The sequence below is a fragment of the Phragmites australis genome, chromosome 2 (genome assembly GCF_958298935.1).
Source record: "Phragmites australis chromosome 2, lpPhrAust1.1, whole genome shotgun sequence".
Taxonomy (NCBI): Eukaryota; Viridiplantae; Streptophyta; class Magnoliopsida; order Poales; family Poaceae; genus Phragmites; species Phragmites australis.
In genome coordinates this window covers 45,853,468-45,877,521 of record NC_084922.1, presented here as the reverse complement: position 1 = coordinate 45,877,521, position 24,054 = coordinate 45,853,468, and the positions used below count along the sequence as shown (strand labels likewise).

Below are 24,054 nucleotides of genomic sequence, written 5' to 3'. Positions count from 1 at the left end.
TTTACTTGCTTTCCAAGTGGATTATAAAGTTAGAAAGAGGTGATTATGATCCCTGCTGTGATTTACTTCGAAGTTAGTATCTTGGTGATGAAGGCTTCTATAATAGTACAAGTGCTCGTGGATCACAATTCTGGAAAGGTCTTCATTCCATCAAAAAATATTCTGCTTTGGGCGTAGTGTATGTGGTGGGGGATGAAAAAAAACCAGGTTCTGGTTAGATGTCTGGCTTAACCATTGTCCTTTGAAGATTAATTTTGAACATATTTACAATATTTGTTATGAGAAACATGCTACAGTTAACCAAGTTCAGGAGAATTGTGATATTAACCTATCCTTTAGAAGATCTTTTGGGTCACAAGAGGTATTGAAATGGGAATCTTTGAGCAATCTGCTTGAGATGGTGTCCCTAACTAGTGATCTCGACACTGTTAGATGGGTGTTGGAAAGATTTAGAATTTTTTCAACCGCCTCTTTATATAAACACATTACTTCCCCTAGTGTCAGAGATGTTAGAATGATGGAAGTTTGGGCTGCAAAAATTTCTCTTAAGATCAAAATTTTTCTCTGGTCTTTACACAAAAATAAAGTTCCTTCTACTGATCAGTTAATAAAAATGGAATTGGAGAGGGAGTGAATGGTGTAAGCTCTGTGGTTTGAGAGAAACCTCTGACCATATCTTTTTTCAATGCCCTTTAGCAAAATTTTTGGTGTATAATTAGAGATACATTTCAATTGTGCCATGCACCAAATTCTTTGAGAGATTTTGTCGAAATGATTCTTGTTCCGAATAGAGACAATAATTTGATGGTCATTCTTCTGGGTGCCATGTGTTGGTCCCTCTGGTTAACTAGAAATGAATACATTTTTCATAATAAAATTTGCTCTTCTCCTCAGGCTGTTGTTTACAGGATGATCTCTTTTGTGCGGCGGTGGAAGCTTCTTAGCTCAAAAAGGGGAGTGTGATGCAGTCGAGGTGATGACGCTCAAGATTAAAGGGGCAGCGGATGTTCATCAACATTCTTGTTTTCATCTGAGTCTTTTTGTCGGGATTGGATGACTCTATGGCTCAAAAATATGTTTAGAACTCATGTTGGTTGATATTGGTAGTGTTTTTGCTTAGAGGTTATTTGTCTGTAGATGAAACTTGTTGAGGTTTTAGAAGTTTATCACCTCCGACTTATCTGTTTGATTGGTGATCTGATCTCCTTTTGTAAGCTGGTAACCCAATATAAATACTCTTTTATACTTTCTATAAAAAGCAGGGCCAAGCCTTTAGTCTAAATGTAGGTAAAATTTTGGATGCCCAGGCATTTATTGGACTACAGTCCACCAGCACTGGTTCTCTCGGCTATGGCTGGCGGCTAAACCAGTTGAGCTACGGATAGAGCTGGGCTTCCATCGCTCCCCCGCTGTCATGTGTTGGCTCGAGCTCGATTATGCCACATTGAATGCCGCCACGGGATCAGGACCCTCGCCGCCTTGGACGTTGTAGCTGCCGCCAGGTTGAACTCGCCTCATCGGCAGTCGAACCCATCGCTACGGCTTGGTTGTCTTGGTGCTCAACGCTGATGTGCTCTATGGGAACCGACCACGCGACACTAGCCAAGGTCCTGCTCGCAAATTCTCGCCCTAGGCCACCCCAGCACTCGAAGCCATTGTTGGCTCGCTTTGGGATGCCTCGACGCTCGATTTCGTGGTGTGCAATGAGACACATTCCCTTCTCTTTTCCCCAGCTGTTTGTAGCATGTAGGTGGTACATATGACCTCGGTGGCGAACCTCTAAACCTGATGTCGTCGGACCTCAAAATCAAGCACGAGGGACGAGCCTGATGTTAACGAACCTCGCAATCAAGAGCTGGTGGACAATCTCGGATGTGGCAGATCTCGAAATCGAGATCCAATAGACGAACTAGACATCAACAACCTCAAAATTGAGTTCCCGTGGATAAGCTTGGCCACGATGGACCTTGGAATTGGCAACCATGCTGTTGAATCGAGGTCCTCCTCATGCTGAATAAACTTCCATGGCGTTGGTCGAGTTCATTCCTGCTCGGATCGAATTCTTCCACTGGATTGAGTTGTCCATGGAACCAACTCGTGGTTTGGGAGATCGAGCGGCAAGGAACCAAACAAATGAAGATCAAGCGGCAAGGAAAGGAACCAAACAAATGAAGGGTTCGTGCCTTGCTTTCCTCAATCGGCTTGTCAGAGGTTCCAAAAATACCTTTGCACTTGCACCGTCAAACAGAGTGACAGAGATGAGTAAGCGAGATTGGATAATTCAATGATTTTGGATTTTTTTAGTGTTGGATTGGTCCTTTCCCAATCTTAATTGGATTGGATGGACTTTGGCTTCCTCGTATTTAGATATAGTCTATACTATTTTATTTTGGATCTAGATCTCCATCTATTCCCACGTCTAATCAAGGCGTTTGTCGTGTGGACTCAGAGCATGGCGTCTATGAGAGGAGACTAGTGAGGTGCTCGAGACGTTACATCCTCAATATGGTTGGATGGCTGGAGGCCCACCGGTATGTGACTGCGAAGTGTGTCAAGCCCTTACCCAAGATGCGTAGGGAAAGAAAGCTTCGCGAATGCAAGCCATAGCCTCCGCGAGTCCCTGCCTCGGGAGGTGATTGGTGGGATAAGACAGTCCCTGCATGTCACCTTGTGTTCAGGTTCAACGCTATCACATGACATGTCAATCATTCGATGGTGATTTTTTTTTAATCTTCTACATAAATTAAATTTGTCCATTGGATTCATGCAATAACATTTAACTCAACATTTTTTGAGTGACATGGTTTGAATTTTCACTCGAAACATGCATAAATAACAACTACTTCTGTTTACAAATAATTGTCACTTTTGACTTTTTATTGTTTCAACTTTGACTAACAATATTTGTTCAAATACTTAGTTAAGTAAAGCGGAGAAAGTATCACTAGATTTTATTATCAAAAGTGTTTTAAGCATATTTTACATTTATGATAGTTTGCATGAATATTTGCAGAAAAGACAAACAGTCAAATATTGAATAGTAAAGTAAAAAAATGTCATTTATTTATAAACGGAGATAACACCTACACTAGTTGTCCCTTTCATGAACATACTCTTTTCTCCTTCACCTTCCTCCTCATTATTGTCCACCACCGATTTTCATCTATCAAAGATCCCTCTGTCACCGATGCCATAGCTACCTACACATAGTTATCTCCCATTCTCCTTGTGGAGGCCGATGACATCCCCATAGCATCGTCGTGTCTGCATGCTTCTTCCCTCACTTGACCATAACTGTATTTGGAGTGATGTCCTAATCTTGACCTCATCAACTATCAAATTACTGATCAACCATCTCCCAACTTTGGTAGCTAGGGTAGAGGAACTCCCCCCCCCCCCCCAAGAAAAGACTCAAACACTAAACTTTAATTTGGATTGTTGTCCGCCATCGTTATCCTGAACTGTTGCAGTAATTGTCGCATGCATAATCACTCCATTTATTGGAATGTGCGGTAGCTGTATTAAGGCACAATGATAATAAAATTGACGTCCCAATTGTACATCAAAGGGCTAGTAATTAGTGACATTTCAACTATTTTTTAGAATAAGAGTGACATTTCAACTATAATGGTTAGCTACATAGACAAGTAACATACCGCTAGATTAACACTCATAGCTGGATACGGTGGTGGCATTAGGGTGAACTACCTTCCCACCCTCGCCGATGTGTTGGAATTGAATTATTAGCAACAATAATATTGTTTATTATACAAGCTAATTGAGTATATAAATTTATACCTCTAGATAACTTGGAACTCATTCGCCTCAAGCTCCATATTCCTCCACAAAATTTATAGCTCACCGCCAGCACCGGTGGCACCTTAATTAAGCTTTCAAACAAACAATTACATTAGTACATTATTGTTCCTCAAACTTAAGGTGCATAATTAAATGTGCCCTCTAGAAAAAAACTTCACCAATATTGGTCCAGGTAAAAGAAACCTCATTAGTTGCATATTTCTAGTTGTATAACTTAAGTGTCCTAGATCATTGAACCACTTGGCAGGTGGTGGAGCCACGAAAGTAGTTTGTTCAAAATTTATTGTCCAACTACCTAAACCTGTCTTAATTTTTGGCCAATTAAAATTTTAACTCAACCTTGAAGCATGTTCAAATCTTAATATGACTCGAACTTTAATGTTGTCTTTCTAGGCGAGAACCAAACAACCAACAATTCAGTCAATTCTTAGCACGACCCCGGTTTTCACTCGTGCCCACAAGAAAACGCCTCAAAAGCGCGTGCCGAGTGGAGATGCTTCTAGCGGCCGTCCAGCTGTGGGCTCGGCATGACATGACAACTCACCCCTATTAACTCGTCCGCTCCGAAGCAGGATCGCGTGTGCCGGCAACCCACGACGCGCCACAACAAAAAATCACCGCGCTAGGCTACAAGCACAAGCCACAACAGTGGTTCGGTGAGAGGAGCCCGCAGGGGATCGCGTCTTATCTACTTACTCTGACACGGTACCTATCCGACGGCCCGGGCTGCCGGCCGACGGTGGCCGAGGCGCCCCCAATCGTTAACCGCACTTGAGTGACCGCTGCTATAAACTCCCCCGTCCCGTCGCGCACGCACGAATCACGAGTCACCGGCCGATCGCACTTCTGTAATCACGCCGGGATTAGACAAGTGGCTCTCCCCTTGCTCGCGAGCGGGCCGAGCCGAGGACTAGACAAGCCGAGAGCGCACGGCACGACACCAGCGCCTCCCCACGTTCCGAGCCCTCCCCCCTCGCTCATTCCCGAGTTCCAACTTCCAACCAACCAACCAACCACCGCTCCTTCCTTCCCCTCGTCCCCCGAAGCCTCTGAGAGCTCAGAGAAAGAGAGAGAAACGACGGAAACGAGAAGGGCGCGGCGCGGGCGAGGGAGAGGCCCTGGGCGCGGGGGCAGGGGCGCCGAGCGCATGGCGTCGTCGAGGGTGATGGCGTCGTCCTCGCCGTCGCACACGGCCTCGGATATCGCGCGCTTCGCGCAGGCCGCGAGCAAGCCCGGCGGGGGCAGCGGACTGGGGTCCATGAACGTCGAGGAGCTCCTCCGCAGCATTTACGGCGACATGCCCACCCCGGCGCCCGCGTCGGGCGGCGATCGGCCGATGTCACCGGCGCCGGCGACGGAGATTGCCTCGAGGCGGACGGCGGAGGAGGTGTGGAAGGAGATCACCGGCGGAGGTGGCAGTCGGGGGACGGTGACCCCCGCGGCTCCGGCTGTCGTCGCCGCTGGCGGTGGAGGCGGCGGCGGTGGCTCGGAGATGACACTGGAGGACTTCCTGGCGACGGAGGGCGCGGTGAAGGAGGACGAGGTTAGGGTTTCGGGCCCCTCTGAGGCCGCGGGAGGGCCGGTGGCGATGGGGTTCCTGAGCGGGGCAGAAGGATTGGGTGGCAGGGGCGGCGGTGGTGGGAAGGGGAGGAAGAGGCGACTCATGGATCCAGTGGATCGAGCTGCGATGCAGCGGCAGAAGCGAATGATCAAAAACCGCGAGTCTGCAGCCAGGTCACGGGAGAGGAAGCAGGTGAGTGCACAAATATTGCACTTTTACAAAATAAAGCTTCCTGTTTTTCGAATTCGAGAGAGAAATTTGATGTTTGTTGATTGGTTGCTGAAGGCTTATATTGCGGAGCTTGAATCTCTTGTCGCGCAGCTCGAGGAGGAGAGTGCCGAGCTGTTGAGAGAACAGGTACTGCTCAGCTCTGAGTTCTGATACTTTCTTGGAGTCTGAGTTGGGGGGGGGGGGGGGGATTGGATATGGGAACCATCCTTTAATAATTTTGAGCACCCATGGCTAGATGAGTTCAAACATAGTGCCATCGGAACGACATTTGGTGTCGGGTTTTCCAGCCAAAATGCATGATGGTGTCACACTTATTTTCAGTTACCTTTGAAGGACTTGTGCTCACCTTGTGTTAGTTCAGTTCTTTTCCCTGCTACGCTTAACCTGATGATGCATGAAAGTGAAAAACCTTGCTTTGCATAAATTAAACAAGCTGACTTGAGTGACTAGTGCTTGAATGTTCATCTATTTGCAAACGTCTTCCCCTTTTAATTTTGTTGTAATTCCCTAATGATAAGTTTCTGCTGTTGATGTATTTCAGGAGGAGCGACACCAGAAACGGCTTAAAGAGGTAATTTTCTTAATCTTAAGATGTAATATGTGTATGTTGGAGCTGCCTCCTCCGACTTACGCGATCTCACGCGGCACTGGACGCAGCAGGCAGAAACTCACGCTGCTCGGAGGACACACGCAAACACAAGAGTTGCTAGCAAGCGGTACTGTGGAGAAGCTAACACACACAGACTTGCCGGCGACGAACGCCCTTTTCTTATTCTCTATATTCACTTCCAATTAGTCAAGCAAGTACACAGCTTATATAGCTTCACTGATATGCACACGAAGCAACAAACTGCCCGGGACTCACGCCACGCACACATACCCGGGCTCCACTCCCTCCTCACACGTATGAAGCTAACCAACCTGAGGACTCGCTCCCAGTCGCATGCAAGAACCTGTTGGCCGAGTCTCACGCACACGCCTGCACGATCCACACACGCACAAGCCATTAACTCATGCATGTCGTGTCTCCATGATCCGCATGAGACGGCCACTATGCTGTATGCAGCTCACTAACTCTGCTTAATCTAATGACGACTCAATCATCGATCAGCTAGCTGCACCGCACTGCAACACACAGCTGCGGACTAACACAAACTAGCTAAAAGACCCGCATGACATACATGCTAACTACACAAGTCAAGATTAATACTAACAGTGTACGCATATATTTTATTTATTTAGTATATATTGTGCATCCGAAGTTAATCAAATTTGATTGAATAGCATTTAAAACCATTCCACATCACTATACTCGATATGTTGTCTATTATTACTGAATCCATAACAGTACACATAATGCTTCCGCAGGAACTTTTTGTAACATAACTTACCTTGATTTCTAGTGAAACATTAGGCTGTAACCATCTGTGGTATCGAGTAAAATAAAATTAATTGCATTATATTGCATTTACTTCCCTTTGTTCTATAGCGTACTTGCAGTATTATGTCATATAGGCCCTGTTTGGCAGGGATCCAAATCTTGGATTTCTTGGACCAGCTTCAAGAAATCCAGGATCTGGAACTATGGATGGATTTAGGATATTTGGTTATGTACCAAACAGGCCCATAATATACCTCTAGAACAGGCGAACATCAGAACAACCATTACTTAAAGAAGGATAAGACAGCCATTAGCCTTTGATCTCAGTTTAGTACACATGTTCGTGAGCACTGAAAGAATTAGTCTTCGAAAACATTACATTAGGACCATAATCATGGGCAACAAATACTGTTCATGCTTGAAAGAAGCATCTTCCTATGATTTCTCAACTCTGACTTCGATATCCTTTGGCTATTTGACACTCCAATGAGCTAACATGCTTAAGACTCGTTACCAGCCGGCCAAAGTGGTTTGGCAAATAGAATAATGTGATGTTGACAACTTTCGATTGCATTAGAGCTACACATGACAAGTGCGAGATTGTCTATTTCATCTGTCAGTTTCTTCTCTTGAGGCCATTTGCTTCTCAAGATGGTGAATTGCATAAATCTTTGTTATTAAAAAGGCTGGAGCCTGCAGTCCTGAATTGTGCTTTTCCCTGCAGTGCCATTTGTCAAGTTGAGCCTGTATTCATTTAAATTTATTTGTACTTTTGTCAGTATCACTAGGAGTTAAGAAGACGATATTTCTCAACATGGTTCACTTAAGTGGCCAAATCAAAGACGCATAATTGATTCACCTCCATTTGGAGTTATGGGGTATAGTTGGCTTAGTGCCTTCTGTTGGACTTCGCAGTTACTGACAGTGCAATTCCCATTTGCTCCTCTTTTTTGCTTGTGCCATTTTATATGTTTGTCTAAAGAAATCCATTTGTTTTATGCAGCTCATGGAACGAGTGACGCCAGTCATTGTAAGGAAAAACCCATCACGATATCTTAGAAGAACGAACTCGATGCAGTAGTAGACTTGAGCCAAGCTCAGTTGCCAACCACTTATAGTTATAACATAGTAACATTTGCTCTGTAAGCCATTTTCCTATTTATCTGCGGCATCTTAGTTGTATTACCTTAGCAGAAATAGCATGGGCAATTAGCCCACACAAAGCTTGAATGAAATCATAATATGTAGGAGGGAGAGTGCTCATGAGCAAGAAAGCCTGTTATTTCTATTTAGCCCCTGGATCAATTATGCCTGATTTGTTTTCTATAGTTTCTTGTCCATGTGGCCGGTAGGTTTAGTTAGAAAGATAATAGTAGTACCCCGAGAAGCAGGGTCATCTGAAAGTAAAATTGAAATATTACAATACTAGATGATCTGATCCTTAATTAAATGTAGCTTATTCCCTGTTGGTGCCGTAAGCCCAAAATGATTCAAGAGTTGGTTGTACATTCCAATGTAATATTTCGGGTCTGTTGCGCACTTGTATGCAGACCAAAAACAGGTACATTGAATGAGTTTGCCCTTGACAAGCTTATCCCATTTATAATCTGCAAAAGTTTGTCTAGAGCAAAGATAGCGCACCCCGCTCCCCCCCCCCCCCCCAAAAAAAAAAAACTTATCCTATGATGCTCATTGCATGTAAATCGAAACACAACAAAATAGCCCGAGCTATAAGCGTGATTAAGGCACCGTTTGGTTGCAAGAAACGTTTCAGATTCTCTGGTGATTATCTAGAATCCCTGCCAAACGCACTAAAACGTGAAACGTTTCACCTTGAATCACCTGAAACGTTTCTCATTTTTAACACATTTTTAACACTATGAGGAGAATCAGTCAAAATGGTGTTTCACCCGTTTCGAGAATCACTCAGGTCATTTTTCTTCAAGAATCCGAATCCAGAATCCCTGTCAAACGTTTTCAGAAAATTGAGGGTGATTCACCAGAGAAACGTTTCCAGAAAGAATCTGAAACCGAAACGTTTCTGGGAGAATCTGGAGCCCTGCCAAACGAGCCCTAAGTAGATAAAAAAAATATGATCACTGATACGAAGATACCTTCTGATGACTAAATTCAATTCAGTTTGTAGAATGCTAGTACCGTATTTTAAATTTCAAGAAAGGTTCGATAAACAGTTATACATTGTGCTTGGTACTGGGAAGTGCAGAACAGTTCCTCTTGGTCGGGAAGTCGGACCGTGTTCATACTTCATCACACGAGTGCTTTCTACAAAACAGTTACAGTCCTACAGAAATGGGAAAAGCACATCTCATATATGCGTCACTTTCGTAGCTCCAGAACGTCAGATGAGATGATGGTGTGCGCTCACCACCTGATTACCGAGAGAATGTTGATCCTACAGCTGCCTAACATCAGCAATGAAGATACTTCCGGACTCGCACCACCCTGCTACCACATCAGTATCCGCACACTGCAGCAGTTCGAAAGCAAAATGGTCGTCAGAAGATAATGTATTACCTTGCTGAAAGAGTGCCTTCCGTGCATTTGTATGAGCATGTGTGCTGAGAATCCTACAGTGTGTTAGAGTTTAAGGTTGGGGCCTGGGAGACGGTAGTACCTTCGAAAAACCCAACCAGTTGGAATCCCCTCGAAACGAGAATGCTCGCTCATTTTCCTTCCAAAGTCCACAAGTAATCTGCAGCGAGGTTATAGGTCAAGGCCTATATTACACAATGACATACTAAAGTAGCATAAGAGTTTCTTGCATGGGCCGAATTCAACTAGAATTCACTAGACTACAAGTCTGCAACCATCCAACATGAATCTTTCTTTTCTTTTTTTGGGTGAGCAACCGTCCAACATGAATCTTATGCTACGCAGAAGTTTGTCATATTATGTGCAGAAGAATTTGATGGTGCCATCTATGATATCTGAAGTGAGAAATCAGCAATGACACTACAGACAGATCAGCATGGAGTTTCATGCAATATTATTAGGCATTCTACCTAACTTAACACAACTTCACACGGTATGAAAGAGTAATGGACTAGTAACTAATAGCTCAAACTGTATGAGATCAAGGTCCAAAGGAAGCAAGCCAGATGCACACCTCATAATCAACACCTTGGATGTAAATGAAAGATTGATCAACTGATGAGAACGAAAGGCCTGTAATCTGCATATGAGAGCAAATAAAGTAGCTGAAAACTTCTCCATGTGATTCTTACTGCATGAAAATCTTATTCGCATTCCACATTTATATGATTATTTCAGCAATATGTTTCGTTATGGCAGCTACATAAAGTAGCATGAGAAGGAACTAAATCAAACCTCATACTTGGAGCAGCCCACCCATCTTGACAAAGCCGACCACCTACATACAAGATGGAAACCAAACTGATCAATCAAACTCAGATCGATCCAACCAATTGGTGAAAGCACTATTACAGTATCTCTGTCCATTCTTTGTACTGGGTACAATAAGGTAAGTGAATAAAAAAGTTATGGGATCACAAGTACAGACAAAAGGTGATCTTTTAAGCAGTCACTCTTCAAATCCTTGAAACTAAAAAGCAAACAATCAAACCAACCTGCGAGGATCATAGATGGTGACAGAACGATCAGTTCCACCAGTAGCAATTGGTCCTGAAGGAGAACTACAGACAGAGTATATAATATTTCCAATGGATCCAGAAATGCGCTGTACGCATCCCCCATTGTTATTCATCCTTAAGTCCCAGATGCTCAGCTGCAATTAATTACCATAAGAAAAGACTACAGAGAAAAATACATCAACAGGGGTTGGGTTGGAGTCTAACCTGAGAACCTTCAGCAATTGCCAACAGAGAACTACTTTCATTCCCTTGTGGCGAGCATTGAACAAAGCTAAATGAAGATGGATACCACAACCTGTTCAGTTTTACACACTAAGTCATCAAAATTACAGGCTACAATCATGACATGAATGGATGCTGATGGAGGAATTCATGACTTTATGTGTTGAAAGTTGAAACTGCAACAGCCTCCTTCAAATAAAAAGATTGTACAGGCAAAGATCGTATAAGAGCGTTGATAAGTGAGAAAGCTAGAGCCATGCGGGTAGCCACTAAGCAAGTATGCCGTGAGTTTAGGATTTATTTATCTGAAACATATCATTTATTGGAGCAATCTGACTTTTGGTAGCAACAAAGCAAGTTGGAGAACATAAATTGTCATGAAGGCAAAATCCTGGTATGAGGTAACTTACGTGCGTAAACTGCGAACATGAATGTCCTGATCATAAATATCGATGCTCTTGCACAATTGACGAGCAACAGCTACCTGAAAGGAAGATCAATTTGCATGGATTGTCCTCAGTGCAGCGACATGTTGGTGCTCAACTGGTTATGCTAAACCATATTAAAAAACAACAACAGGAAATGTAATACATCAAGTTTTCAACAAGACAACACGAGCAACTTGAATTATATAGGTAATTAAGAACTGCAAATATACCATGGATCGGTGCATTGGGCTAAAGCATACCCCAGCCCAACTTCCTTCCCCAACACCACAATCACGAGGTGGTACTGAATAGGAGGTCCTGTCGATGTCTGAGCAAGTTCAGTAAAGCTATGTTGCACTTCCTTCTATGTCGAAACTAACATGAACTTGTTCGACAAAAAGTAATTCACATCACCATATGAGAATATGATCATCTTTGAAATGAAATTAATTGGTTTGACTTCCGAACAATGGTAAAAGGGTACCATGAAACTTCTTTTTTTTTTAAAGGAAATCAGCAGGGGAAACCCCCACTGTGGTGTGTGTGTGTGTGTGTGTGTGTGTGTGTGTGTATAAAGAACATGAAAGGAAAATTGTACTGGAGAAGAGAACAGGAGAAAAAAGGGGAAACAATACAAGAGAAGAGAGCCAGAGGGACACCAGCGATTTCAAAGGCTTATGGACCCCCACTGTGGTTTATATATATATCTATTATGTACCTAGACGTATTGTAGTTCACTGTTGCACCACCCTGCAGTTACGATCCAAAAAACAGTATAGTTACAACTCATAAGAAAGGTCAGTTACTACAAACATATATGGTCGTAATTGGTTACCTTATCTAGTCATAATTATGCATTTTTTTTATCATGTAATCACAACTGGGTCACCTCTGCGCACACCCCCAGTTACGATTCAAAAAGCAGTATAGTTGCTATCGTAATTGACTTTTTTGTCATGTGATCGTAGCTCAATTATCTGTATTGTCGTAATTGACTATTTTCTTAGTCGTAACTGTGATCGCAACTAGATTAGCTGAACCCAAGGGAGGTCAAGGTTATTGTAAAATTTATGGAGATGCTTCAAAAGTAGAGCTTCATTTTGCAACTGGAGATGGACCACTCCCAATCCTCCATTTCTTTTATGTCTACACACCTTTTCCCAGGCCACCATGGGTTTCTTAGAGGTGTTAATATCCGAACCACGCCATAGACATTGTCTTCTAGCTTTGTCTATACTTTGAATAACTTCAGATGGTAATTTAAGGGTGCACATGGAGTAGGTTGGAAGGGCTGTCAGGACTGGATTCACCATTTCTAATATGCCCGCCATTGTAAGGAAGCTAGAAACAACCGTTAAACTTCTTTCCACATTGTTCATAAGAGGGGAATGATCCTCAATTTTTGGACGGGTGGTCCCGAGAGGCAAGCCAAGGTAGGCAAATGGGAGTTTGCCAATGGAGCGGCCAAAAACACCAGCCAATTGAGAAGCTTTTTCATGATCAATATTGATAGGAACTAAGCATGATTTATCAAAGTTGACCTTGGGTCTGATGGAAGCAGTGAAGGAGTTCAAAATAGTCTTCAAGCAGAATAGCTCATTTTGAGAGCCATTTAAGAACAGTAGAGTATCATCTACATATTGAATAATAGGAAAATCTTGATCCACTGCCATTTGAATAGGCGTAGAAAGAGTACCATTAGTGAGCTTTATTGATAATACACCGCATGAAGTCTGCTACGAGCACAAAGAGTAAGGGTGAGAGGGGGTCTCCTTGCCTTACCCCTCTCTGCATCTGAAAGGTTTCCCTGGTGCCCCATTGAGAAGTACGGCAGAGGATCCAATGCTCAAGATATTCTCCATTCAATTGATCCACCGTGAGTTGAAGCCAAGTTGTGCAAGCATGCGAAGGATGACACTGTGCTCTATAGTGTCGAAGGCCTTTTCGAAGTTGAGTTTCAGAATGACGATTTCCTTTTTTGAATGATGGCATTGATGTAAGTATTTATATGCCCAGGTCAAATTTCTTTTGTTGGAGCTGGAATGTTTTGCTTTAGAGTATATTGTATATCTACCATGACCAAATTGGAAAAAAAAGGCTAAAATGGGTGTAGATTACTACATAGCAGACTCTCTTGTTGGCAGAAGAGAAAACACAATCATGTGGGCTGGTTTTCATCTTCTCGGTTCTATTCACACCATGTTGAGGACAAGATAGTAAAGTTACCATCAGCCACTTTGTCCAAACGAGATACAATAAGGTGACCATACAAGTCAACTGTTCCCAAAATCAAGCAGTTATCACCTGGAATGTCAAGAAAGCATAAAATAATTAAACCAGCCAAATAGCCAACTCTCATTGCAGATCCAGCAACCCACAGTTTATCCATTAATTTTTTTTAAATATGGCAGGCGGTGCTTGGTGAAAATTTAAAGTTCCAGTGGTCACACAAAATATTGAAGCAAGCATAGTTCTAATAACATTTCCTCCAGCTATAATATATTGTTGGTCATATCTATAAGCTTTAGTTTCAGCAGGTAAAGCTGGATGTCAGCTCAAAAGGAAAATAAGATATCAACATATTCAAAATAGAATTTGATAGCTATTTGGGCCCATACTGTGCCAGTTGCCAAATGGGTAGCTCAACTACAGTGTTTTTATAATTTTAACTTGGGAAATAAGATTCTGCACCATGTTGTCATAAAATGCTGAAGATTGTACCTTCACCCTCTGCAAGAGCTACACTCTGAATCTCAGAACGATGTGGGCAGCGATCCACAACTGATGAGCTGATGACCTTCCATAGAAAATGGTTTTTTCAATAAGCGTAAAAAAATACAAAGAGAAACAGCAGTACCTGAGAATTATGAGGATTATACCTGTGCATTATCAGGAATCAAAAGGCTCTCCTTTCCTTTGGACAGCATCGATCCATCCATGCTTATCTTTTGGCTCCCAAAAAAAAAAAGAGGAAAAATCAATTTGAGAACCACATCGTGTTAGAAATAGTGAAAGGGGCTACATCCTCCTGTTCCCCCACTAATATACCTCTCGCTTTGCCACTTTAGTCACTGATCAAACAAGAAACCAGCAACTTGGCAATTACACAGCAATTTCAGCACCCCCATTCCAAAGCCAAATGCATTGAGCCTAACTGTTCGCGCAATAGCTACCATTCTTAGGAGCCATGGGATAATCGCTATTGGATACTCTAATCAGCTACTATCCAATCTACTCTCTTCACAAGGGATTATACAGCACGGATCTACGAACAGAAATGAAGTTAGGAACCCACAAGAGACGAGAACCTCGATCTTGTAGACGCGGCAGCCGGAGGCGAGGTAGGCGGAGCAGGAGGAGCCAGCACCATTGACCTGGGAAGCGGGGAGACCGACGAGAGGAGACAATCAGACAAATTAGAAGAGCTGGAGCAGGGGGTTTAGGGTTTAGGAGTTGGCCGTGCTGAGCCCAGTAAGCAGGGACGGCGGCGTACGTACGTGGACGGCGAGGCGGGTGGGTTGGAGGCTGCCGGGCGAGGGGTCGGAGAGCAGGGTCGGCGGGACGGACGCCTTCCGCAAGCTCCGCGCCGACAGCTTCGTCGGCCGCATGTCTGTCGCCCCCAGTCGGCGTGCTTTTGCCCGTTTGCTGGCCCTTTTCCCCCACAGGATGAGTTGGGACGCGCGGCGGTGGCTGCTGGATTGGGGGCGACGGCGCGCACACGATTAGTAGTGCCACCGGGCCTGCCGCGCGTGTGCAGGCGGCCAGCGGCCAGCAGGTGGCTGGGCTCGGCTGCGGTAAAACAGCAACCCGTGACCGTTCGTCTCGGCGCTGGTCGTTCGTCACTTTGCAGTTTGCACAGCTAGCGCTCCATTTGGGCAAACAATCACGTGTCCGACACAAATCAGGCCATTTTTACTGTAATTGAACACCTTAAAAAGCATGTGGTCTAATTCCACTCGTTCAATGATACTACTCCAGCTCGAGTCGGGCCAAGACCACATTCCGGCCATGTCCGATGCGGCCCGATGCACGAATCAACTGCGGGTCGCTGTCAGATCGTCCTATTTCCTATGCAAGGCTACGGACGATCCAAACCTTCGGGTTAGAATTCCACCGGTCAATCTGGGCCATCCATTGATCCATGCATGAATCGATGGCCCTGCTTGCATGTAGTTTCTGTTCGTCGCAGTACCAGCGGCGTCGGATCAGGGCCCGACTCCAGAAACCCCACGACGACCAACATCTCGAAATTTTCCTATCGTTTTTTCCAAACAAGCACAAGGGCGTCCAAGGATATCCCCCCAACCAACAGGTCAAGACGTACCTGAAAACTACCACTCCACATCCGCGATAAACCACACGTAATGCACGCCCCTTACTCGAGGTACCACGCATGCACCGATTAATTGCTGAACGGATCACGTTGCCGACGAGTGGGTGACTGGCCGCTCGCCTTGCCAGCCAGAGCTGCACACACCAAAGCCCAAACGAGTGGAACGGGACAGCGCGCATGCACGCTGTCGCCGTTGCGATGGCAGCTCGTTCATGAGACGTGATACCAAAACGTGGAGCACTACGAGAGCTAGTAGCCAGCGATATAATTATTTCTCGGACTCGGGAGAAAGGAGGTGAACAGGCGAGTGTGCTGTGGATCTCGCGTTGTGCGTTCCAGCTCGGAACAATATTCTTCTCGCAATGAAATGCAAAGATATACTAGGGACCTAATGCCAGCAATGCCACGGCATGTAAGTCGACACTTTCTTATCATGTGGCAATGCCACCGCATGTATAGTACAGATCGGGTAATAAGTGATCCAAAGGGAACTTATAATCACGGAAGAGAGGGGCCAACAATACATGCATCCATTGATGTCCAGTTCAAGGCTACGGCAAGCACAATTACAAGTTTACAACCAAGGTAACACGACAGTGAAATGCAAAGATATACTAGGCCATCCATTGACCCATGCATGAATCGATGGCCCTGCTTGCATGTAGTTTCTATTCGTCGCAGTACCAGCGGCCTCGGATCAGGGCCCGACTCCAGAAACCCCACGACGACGACCATCTCGAAATTTTATTATCGTTTTTTCCAAACTAGCACAAGGGCGACAAAGAATATCCCCCCAACCAACAGGTAACACGTACCTGAAAACTACCACTCCACATCCGTGATAACCACACGTAATGCGCTTTGAATTGTATGTGATAATGTATTGATAATAATTGATGCCTTTTGAATTTAATTAGCATGTATTTGTGATGTTTGTTTTTGTTTTTGTCTAACTTGAATTGGTAGTGTTTAGAATTACCGAATTCTTTTCCGTACACAGAAAAATTACACACATCGAAAGTTTTCAGTATGAACTCTGGATGTTTCGATGTTCACGGGAAATTCTAGTGTGGATAATGTATATTTGTCGGACTATTTCTTGCAAAGAGTAAGTTTTTAAGTGAAATTGGAGATCAATGCACTAAAAGTTCTGTTGAGTGTGATGACTATACCAGAGGATATCATTAGAGCATTTTCAGTGCTGAAGTAGAAATGAAAGCTAACACTGAATGGTCTAGTGATAGACTTTGAGAACGTCAGAGTATTTTCTACAAAGAGAAGATCTCTGATGCCAAGTTTGATTATATATGACGGATAGTCCAGTGCTATAATTGTGCCACCGAAGAATGCACAAGATATTTTGTTGCAGAGAGGTTGTAGGAGAGTGGTTTGGTGGATTAGTACACACCGGATTATCCGATAATGAACATGAGATCACTAGAAGCTTTTACCAGAATTTTTCTTGCGGAGAGCAAAATTTTCCTGGAACAGATAGTGTTACACTCACCGGATGGTCTGATGTTCAAGAATAGAACACATCGGAACATCTGATGTTCATGTTTTCTATATGATGTGCTCTGAGTTGAAATTTTTGATTTTGTGCTAATTTGAAGATGTTTTGGAGTGTTGAAAAATATGTTTGCTTGTTTCAAGATGCGCAAGTGATGGATGTAACTTGACGGGTGATCGGTGCTAAGATGATGCTTGATGCCAGACGATCAAAGAGGGTCGAATGGAGTCAAGGATGATCCTAGTGTACACATGAAAGGCAAGCAAAGCATGAGGCATGTTAACAAAATCAAACGAAGGTGATGCCGGTGTAAATGACAAGGTGACCTGAGGGATCGGGAGCGGGAGAGGCTTATCAGCAGTCAAGATTGCAAGACGGAGAACACACGTCATCATCAAACCTAGGTTTCGCGGCTAGTCACGCTTTGAGAAATGTACTAGGGTTTCGCGGTTTAGCCATAAAACCTCGGGATGACTATAGGAGTACGTGGCACTATCGCAAAGCTTACGTTGAGGCAAAACTAAGTCATAAAGGCGTCACGGTCGTCTAATAAATAGAGAAAAAATATATTAAAATATCCTCAGTGGTAGGTAGTAGTGTATTAAAAGAGAAAGGTATTTTAGAAAAAAACTAGGAACTTGGGGTTAAATTTTCTAGGCCTATAAATAGAGGGGTAGGGCTATGAGAGATTGTGTACTAGCCATTTAAATCCTTTTTGCCACTCATATAAGAGCATTGTGCTAGGGTTTTAGTGAGGGGGAGGATGAATACTTAGTCTGTATAATATGAGAGAGTTTTGAGAGACTTTTTTTTTAATCCGTCTAAACTAGAGTTGATATCTTTGAATGATGAAGTTTATTTTATTTCATATGTTCTCCTTCTTCTAGTTTCCCTCTCTTTATTCTTTTGTCTTATGTGCAAGTTTTTTCTTTTCGGTTTTGATTTTCGTTTTTGTTTTTCGCGCTAAAACTTAGCATCTCGTGAGATCATTCTTCTTGTTGCTAGAGATATAAAATTCACATACACACACTTATGTGATGATCTTTTGAATTTTCTTGCCTCTAGACAATTAACTTGGAGAGTTTTGTTACTCAGTGTTTATCTTTTTTTTTTCTTTACTAGTTGTGATGTTTTGAGTGCTAAAACACATAAATTAATCTTAAATATAACCTATGCTCATGTACCATCCGTATGGTCATATTATCTCAATTTTCTCTTGTTAAATTTCTCTTTATTTTAATTTTCGTTTGAGTTTTGAGATACGTTGGTTGATCTAGATAGAAAAAACCCATCAATTATATAAACAATTTATTAATATACCTGTTCACACCCTTTAATCGTGAATCTCATTTCTACATCCCTTAGCCGAGGTATCACGCACCGATTAATTACTGAACGGATCACGTTGCCGACGAGTGGGTGGCTGGCCGCCCGCCTTGCCCGCCAAAGCTGCACACATAAAAGCCCAAACAAGTAGAACGGGACAACGTGGCAGCTTGCTCGTTCATGAGACAAGACTAGTTTTTTGCCCGTGCTTTACACGCGGGGGAAAACGAGGCGGGACGCGGGACGCTGCGCGCGGGAGGGCGCGAGAGTGCGCGTGGAGCCACGGGACACGAGTCCACATGGGAGACGCGAGCGTACAGGACGGACGGACGGCAGATCACGCAGACAAACGTTTTAAGTAGAAGAGATAGTAATTCCAAAACTTGAAACGACGCCATGGGCACCGCAACCCGTCCCTCTCACTCGTGGAGTAGCACTACTAGAGCTAGTAGCCAGCGATATAATTATTTCTCGGACTTGGGAGAAAGGAGATGAACAGTCGAGTGTGCTGTGGATCTCGCGTTGTGCGTTCCAGCTCGGAACAATATTATTCTCGCCGTGTCGCGCTCATGGGTCCAGGTGCTCTTTCGATTTCGCTCGGTTCTTTCCTTGCCTTCGTTCACCTAGCTTCGCTGTACTGGTGTCTTCCCACTGAAATAACTCAAAACTAAAGGCAGGAGACACGAAGAGATAACCCGACTTTATTCAGAATTTGAAGGGATGGAAAGGCCGGCAGGCACATGTGCGATGATGCTCCCATTTGGCACGCATGACGCAACTACTGTGTGTCTGAATCTAATGAGCCATTGGGAGGGACACTCGAGTAGGTAATGCAATGATTATAGGTACATAGGCGTTCTTGTAAACACTGATAAAAAGCATGAATAGTTCGGCACTTGTCGATCCTTTTTGAGGTGAGAAGCTCCCTTAAAGCTCTCAGTCTCACTTCTCAAGGCACGACGGCTGTCCCTGCTTAGTAGCATGGAAGACGAGACGCAATGGTAAACAGTCTAACCAATCCAGAGACAAGCAAACAACGCGCGTAGCATTCTTTACTGCTATGTTTCTGAAACCATGCAAGTTCAATCACGAATGGAAATATTTCTGAAATGATGCAAGTCGACACTTTCTTATCATGTGGCAATGCCACTGCATGTATATTACAGATCCAAAGGGAACTCATAATCACGGAAGAGAGGGGCCAACAATACATGCATCCATTTATGTTCAGTTCAAGGCTACGGCAAGCACAATTACAACCAAGGTAACACGACAGTGAAATGCAAAGATATACTAGGGACCTAATGCCAGCAATCTGTGCTCTTTTACCTTTCTTTTCTCCATTTATTCACAGGCCAACTTTGTATCAAAGCTGCTCAAACAAATAGCGAATGCCTGGAAAGCCGAGAGAGGATAGCGATAGTCCATTGTGAACATATCCCTTGCCACTTTCCCAAACTGAAGAATGACCTTGTCAGGATCTGATGATGGACCAGGCTGCGAAGGGGTTGGAGCACCTGCAGGTGGCAGGCTTGTCGCAGCAATCAGCTGGAAATTCTTCACCGAGGCAATCGTCACACGGCCACGGAAGTTGAGGCACCAGCACTGCAGCTGTTCATGCCACCTGGGGGGCTTGTTACGGAGCACCAATGGTCTCTCCTTGATCTCACCATCCTCGACGCCACCCATTGACCCACCAGCAATGTCAGAGAAGCGAGCACTGTTGAAATCCATGGATCGGTCCATGATGGACTTGGAGAATGAGGTAGTGCTACGGAATGACTGCGAGAAGGAACCGGTGCTGCGAAATGAGTCCTCAAATGCTCGAGGCACAATTTGCTCAGGCTGGCCAGGCACTACGCCACCTGGCTCCACTGACGACGCAGGTATGGAGTGCATGATGCAACGCATCCGCCTAGGACCTCTAGTGCCAAGGACATTTAGCTCATACGTCACCTGAGCTATGTTGTAACTAACAGAAGGCAACTTTGGAGAGACTTTCGTGGAGTTAAACCTCCTGCTGGTCCTTCCAACAGGAGGAACAACAGCCTCATTATAAGGGGGCTGTGTATCATAAATTAAAAATTTTGTGCCAAGGAAGTTTGACCTGAAAATTACAATGCTTGCCTTAGTGTTATACTGTCAAAGAAACAAACACAGAAAGAGTTCGTCTTCCACAAACATAATAATTACCTCAGTTTCCCAATGTATGTTCTGTTCGATCTTGAGATGTCAGCATCCATTGAGATAGTGTACTCTGTGCAAGTGGTCTTGCGGTGTCTTTTAGCTGATAAAAGGAATTTCCCATTTTCTGCAGTGACAACTACGCACAAAAAAAAGATATATGATTTAACAAATTTCAGGAGGAGAAATCAGATAAACCAGCCACTTGACCATTTAATAAATCTAGTTATCAAGAAGGCAAGACTAAAACCACTAAACAACATCAAAACAGAGAGGTTTACATAATAAAAGTTATAACAGTTTATTAAGAACTCAACACAGAGAGTCGTCTTTAGCTACATGTCAGTAGGCTAGAAATTTTGCATGCAATAATGACGAGAAAAGAATAAAAAGTATGAGCATTGGTATTGACAGTGTGCAAAAGCATATAACATACCGTTGCTAACGCACAGGTAAAGATGATAGGTGGATTTTGACCTATTCCTCTTTATAAAACACCGAATCATTGTATTTCCATCTCGAGGACCAGGCTGTTGAAACAACAAGTAATGTATCAAGAACACGAAAGATATCCACTGCTCAAGGTTTGGCAACTGTAAAGCCAAATAGCTAACTCTCAACAGCATTCAGGATCACTTTAACTAAAGGAGATGAATGATTTTTTTGTCTTTACCTGCTTAAGAGACACGGGGAAGGTAAGCTTCCCACAAAACTCTGGGCTCAACACGATATCTTTACACATTTCCCTCCATGTCCTACAAACAGCTGCAAAGCAAACGACATTCTTCCGGGATGGCCAGGTACTCTCGTCAGACTCCAGTCTCCGTATGACATCACGGAGGAGTTCAGGAGGTAGGCTCGCCCAACAGCTTTCTGGGGTTATGGAAGCTGAGTCGTTGAGCTCATGCTGTGAGCTCTGGGTCTTCCCTTTGTGATTTCCAGTAAGGCCATAAATGCTTGCCAGGGTCACCTCAAAGCTCCGCCTTGACAAGCTGCCGAAGCCATCCCTAACATCACGGACTATGCTACGAAATGACATCTACGGAAGCCAGTGCCAGATAATAAGGCATACAAAGTCCGAGGGACTATGCCCTGCAGATGGAAAACAAACAAGGGTACTAACTACTTTTCAGCAATTCCACTTGATACGAGATGAACAATGAACAAGTAACTTACAGTACCTCCTTTGAAATGATAGCAGCAATGGAAAGTGTATATGCAAAAGCAATTGCCGCTACAAGCTATCCCTGCGAAAACAAAAGATTTAATGATTCGATTGACATACAATCACATCATCACAATGACAGGTTAATTCGACCTAGACATCATAACAACCAAGTAGGCCTAACTAGGAACAAAAATGGATTCCAAATCCATCATTGCTCAGGATGCAAGCAGAGAGTTTTGACTTGACTACATAACCCACGTACATTAGGCACGGAGCATCACTTTAAACCCAAGAAATCCAGGCACTAATTTAAACATAGGAACATGTAACTTCCGAACTCCCATGGAAGCTTTGGTCAAGCACTGTCGAGAACTGATATAGTATTTCGAGAAGGAAATCTCGGGATTTACAGAACCAACGATACCAACCTACAGATTTAAAGGATTCATTTTGCCCATTCTTTTTTCTTTTTGTTTTTTTGCAGGAATTTTCCCTTATTTCTGACATGCAAGTTGGTAGTAATTTTGACGCAAAATATGAGAGGCACAAAGTCACAAACATAGAAATCGAAAAGTTTCTCTCGTCAACCACGCAACGTCACCGGCAAAGCATACGGAGCGAAGACTTCTACAACGATGCCTGCGACTTCGGATTCTTCCCCGAAATCTGCCCTGCAGAACACGCGTATTCGCCGAATCAGACCATACGATCTATCGATCTGGCCAAGAGCGCCCCAAAGACGCCGCTTCAACACTCCGCTACTCGCCACTCACACTCCCAGACCGGCCAAACCTCCCAAAACCTGCGAAGATAAAAACCGAACAGAACACCGCGCTTGTCAAACAGGAACTCACATTCCGCCGAGTCGGCGCCGCTTGCCACTCCACCCGGGACACACGGGCCGCGGATCAGAGCGCCCGCCCCGAGCTCGAAGCGTCCCTCGTGCTGTTTCTTCCAGGCCACGCGGCGTACGCGTGGAGGAGGGGGAGGCGGGAGGGTGCTGGTGGACAAGCGAGCCGAGGGGGAGACCGGAGACGGGAGAGGTGGGGCGAGGAAGGGAACGGCGGGGTGCTTGGGTTGTTTATCCACCCTGCCGTGGTGGGGTGGGGTGGGTTGACCGTACCTTTCCGTTCCGTCGTGGGGCGTCTGTGACGGCGTCGGGTTGGGTTGGGTCGTGGGGTCAGGTGGCGGCAGCGGGCAGCGGCTACTTGCCTTGCCCCGGCGCTCACGCCATGAAAAGCGGGGAGTGCACTGCTCCTGTTTTTTTTGGCCTTTGTGCTTTGCCGCCCAGCGCGCCCCACACGGGCACGGTGGTGGGCCCGTGGGTGGTTGTCTCGTGGTGGGGTGTGGGGTGCATCCGTGCACCGTGTACTGTTAAGCCGGTTAGAAAACATGTAGCTTTATAGTAGTAGGTGGGTTTATTTTGATGTTATGAAAGATTATATTTTATCTTTTGATCAATTTTTGTCACTATATTTATGGGACATAATTTTTCACAGTAGAACACAGATGAATAAAAAAAATTCCGCTACATTCCTTTGTGTGTTTGATTTCTTGAGAGGTCTGTGTACTTACACCGATAACCGTAGCTTTTTAACACGTTATTAACATGAAGCTCTGTAGGAGACCAAGCTAGCGGAATAAATTTGTCTGTGATCGATCTGTATTGCATCAACATCGTCGTCAAGCGGGTAGGTCATGGTCTAGCTTATATGCCCTATGCGGCACGAATCTGTTCGCAAGAATTGAAAGATACGAGATCGGTCTAATACATTTTTCTTGCTGCTATTGTTTTGCGTCAAAATAGATCTGTGAATCACACAAACAGTAGCATGTATAACATGAACAATAGCGTGAATCGCATGAGTAGTAGCATGAGTAGTAATACAGATGTGTTGCCATGGATAGTAGATGATCGAGTGGGGCCCGCAACCACCACCACGCCACTGGCCGGGAACCAGCAGCCACCTCTCTAGATAGATCGAAAGAAAAAAAAAGGGGATGCACATCACCTCACCGACATGTAAGCCAGCGACCTCCCTATCGTTGCTCGTCGCACCGGCACCACACCACCGGCCACAAACCGGCAGACATACCTTGCACAGATCACTATGGCTCGAAGGCCACCGCCACAGATTGAAGAAGAAAAGAGAAAAAGGGGGTATGGGTACACCACTGACATGGAAGCCTATGGCCTTCCCGCATCGTCGCTTGAAGCTAGTCGGCCGCTCGCCGTCCTCGTGGCCTCCTCGCACCACG

The 24,054-nt window shown here is 44.5% G+C and overlaps 3 protein-coding genes across 8 annotated transcripts; 1 reads left to right on the top strand and 2 right to left on the bottom strand.

Annotated features, from left to right (window-relative positions):
• The first annotated feature begins 4,664 nt into the window (after nt 1-4,664).
• LOC133909248 (bZIP transcription factor 12-like) lies at nt 4,665-8,456 on the top strand. Of its 3 annotated transcripts, XR_009908334.1 has the most exons (5): nt 4,667-5,572; nt 5,666-5,737; nt 6,153-6,182; nt 7,772-7,870; nt 7,996-8,456. XR_009908334.1 is itself a non-coding variant. In XM_062351591.1 (4 exons), exons 1-4 carry the CDS (start codon nt 4,967-4,969, stop codon nt 6,885-6,887), a joined length of 798 nt encoding a protein of 265 aa, XP_062207575.1. In that variant the 5' UTR covers nt 4,665-4,966; the 3' UTR covers nt 6,888-7,765. The 3 variants fall into 3 exon arrangements, 2 of the variants coding, with proteins under 2 accessions (XP_062207575.1, XP_062207576.1); XM_062351591.1 differs by lacking the exons at nt 7,772-7,870; nt 7,996-8,456 and adding an exon at nt 6,832-7,765 and having other exon boundaries at nt 4,665-5,572; nt 6,153-6,216; XM_062351592.1 differs by lacking the exon at nt 7,772-7,870 and having other exon boundaries at nt 4,669-5,572.
• A 670-nt stretch (nt 8,457-9,126) lies between these two features.
• On the bottom strand, nt 9,127-15,078 carry LOC133909247 (uncharacterized). Of its 3 annotated transcripts, XM_062351589.1 has the most exons (14): nt 14,772-15,078; nt 14,583-14,648; nt 14,154-14,219; nt 13,996-14,071; nt 13,501-13,578; nt 11,505-11,602; nt 11,257-11,330; nt 10,829-10,919; nt 10,601-10,758; nt 10,341-10,383; nt 10,120-10,185; nt 9,628-9,705; nt 9,382-9,480; nt 9,127-9,294 (listed from the first exon to the last, which is right to left on the bottom strand). In XM_062351589.1, exons 1-13 carry the CDS (start codon nt 14,880-14,882, stop codon nt 9,406-9,408), a joined length of 1,080 nt encoding a protein of 359 aa, XP_062207573.1. In that variant the 5' UTR covers nt 14,883-15,078; the 3' UTR covers nt 9,127-9,294; nt 9,382-9,405. The 3 variants fall into 3 exon arrangements, with proteins under 3 accessions (XP_062207573.1, XP_062207574.1, XP_062207572.1); XM_062351590.1 differs by having other exon boundaries at nt 9,127-9,480; nt 14,570-14,648; XM_062351588.1 differs by having other exon boundaries at nt 9,127-9,480.
• A 4,466-nt stretch (nt 15,079-19,544) lies between these two features.
• On the bottom strand, nt 19,545-23,122 carry LOC133909246 (tubby-like F-box protein 3). 2 transcript variants are annotated; one of them, XM_062351587.1, is made up of 6 exons: nt 22,650-23,122; nt 21,804-21,874; nt 21,301-21,719; nt 21,064-21,157; nt 20,637-20,766; nt 19,545-20,550 (listed from the first exon to the last, which is right to left on the bottom strand). In XM_062351587.1, the coding sequence occupies exons 3-6, from the start codon at nt 21,664-21,666 to the stop codon at nt 19,788-19,790; spliced, it is 1,353 nt and encodes a 450-aa protein (XP_062207571.1). In that variant the 5' UTR covers nt 21,667-21,719; nt 21,804-21,874; nt 22,650-23,122; the 3' UTR covers nt 19,545-19,787. The 2 variants fall into 2 exon arrangements, with proteins under 2 accessions (XP_062207571.1, XP_062207569.1); XM_062351585.1 differs by having other exon boundaries at nt 21,809-21,874; nt 22,650-23,121.
• Between the last annotated feature and the right edge of the window lie 932 nt (nt 23,123-24,054).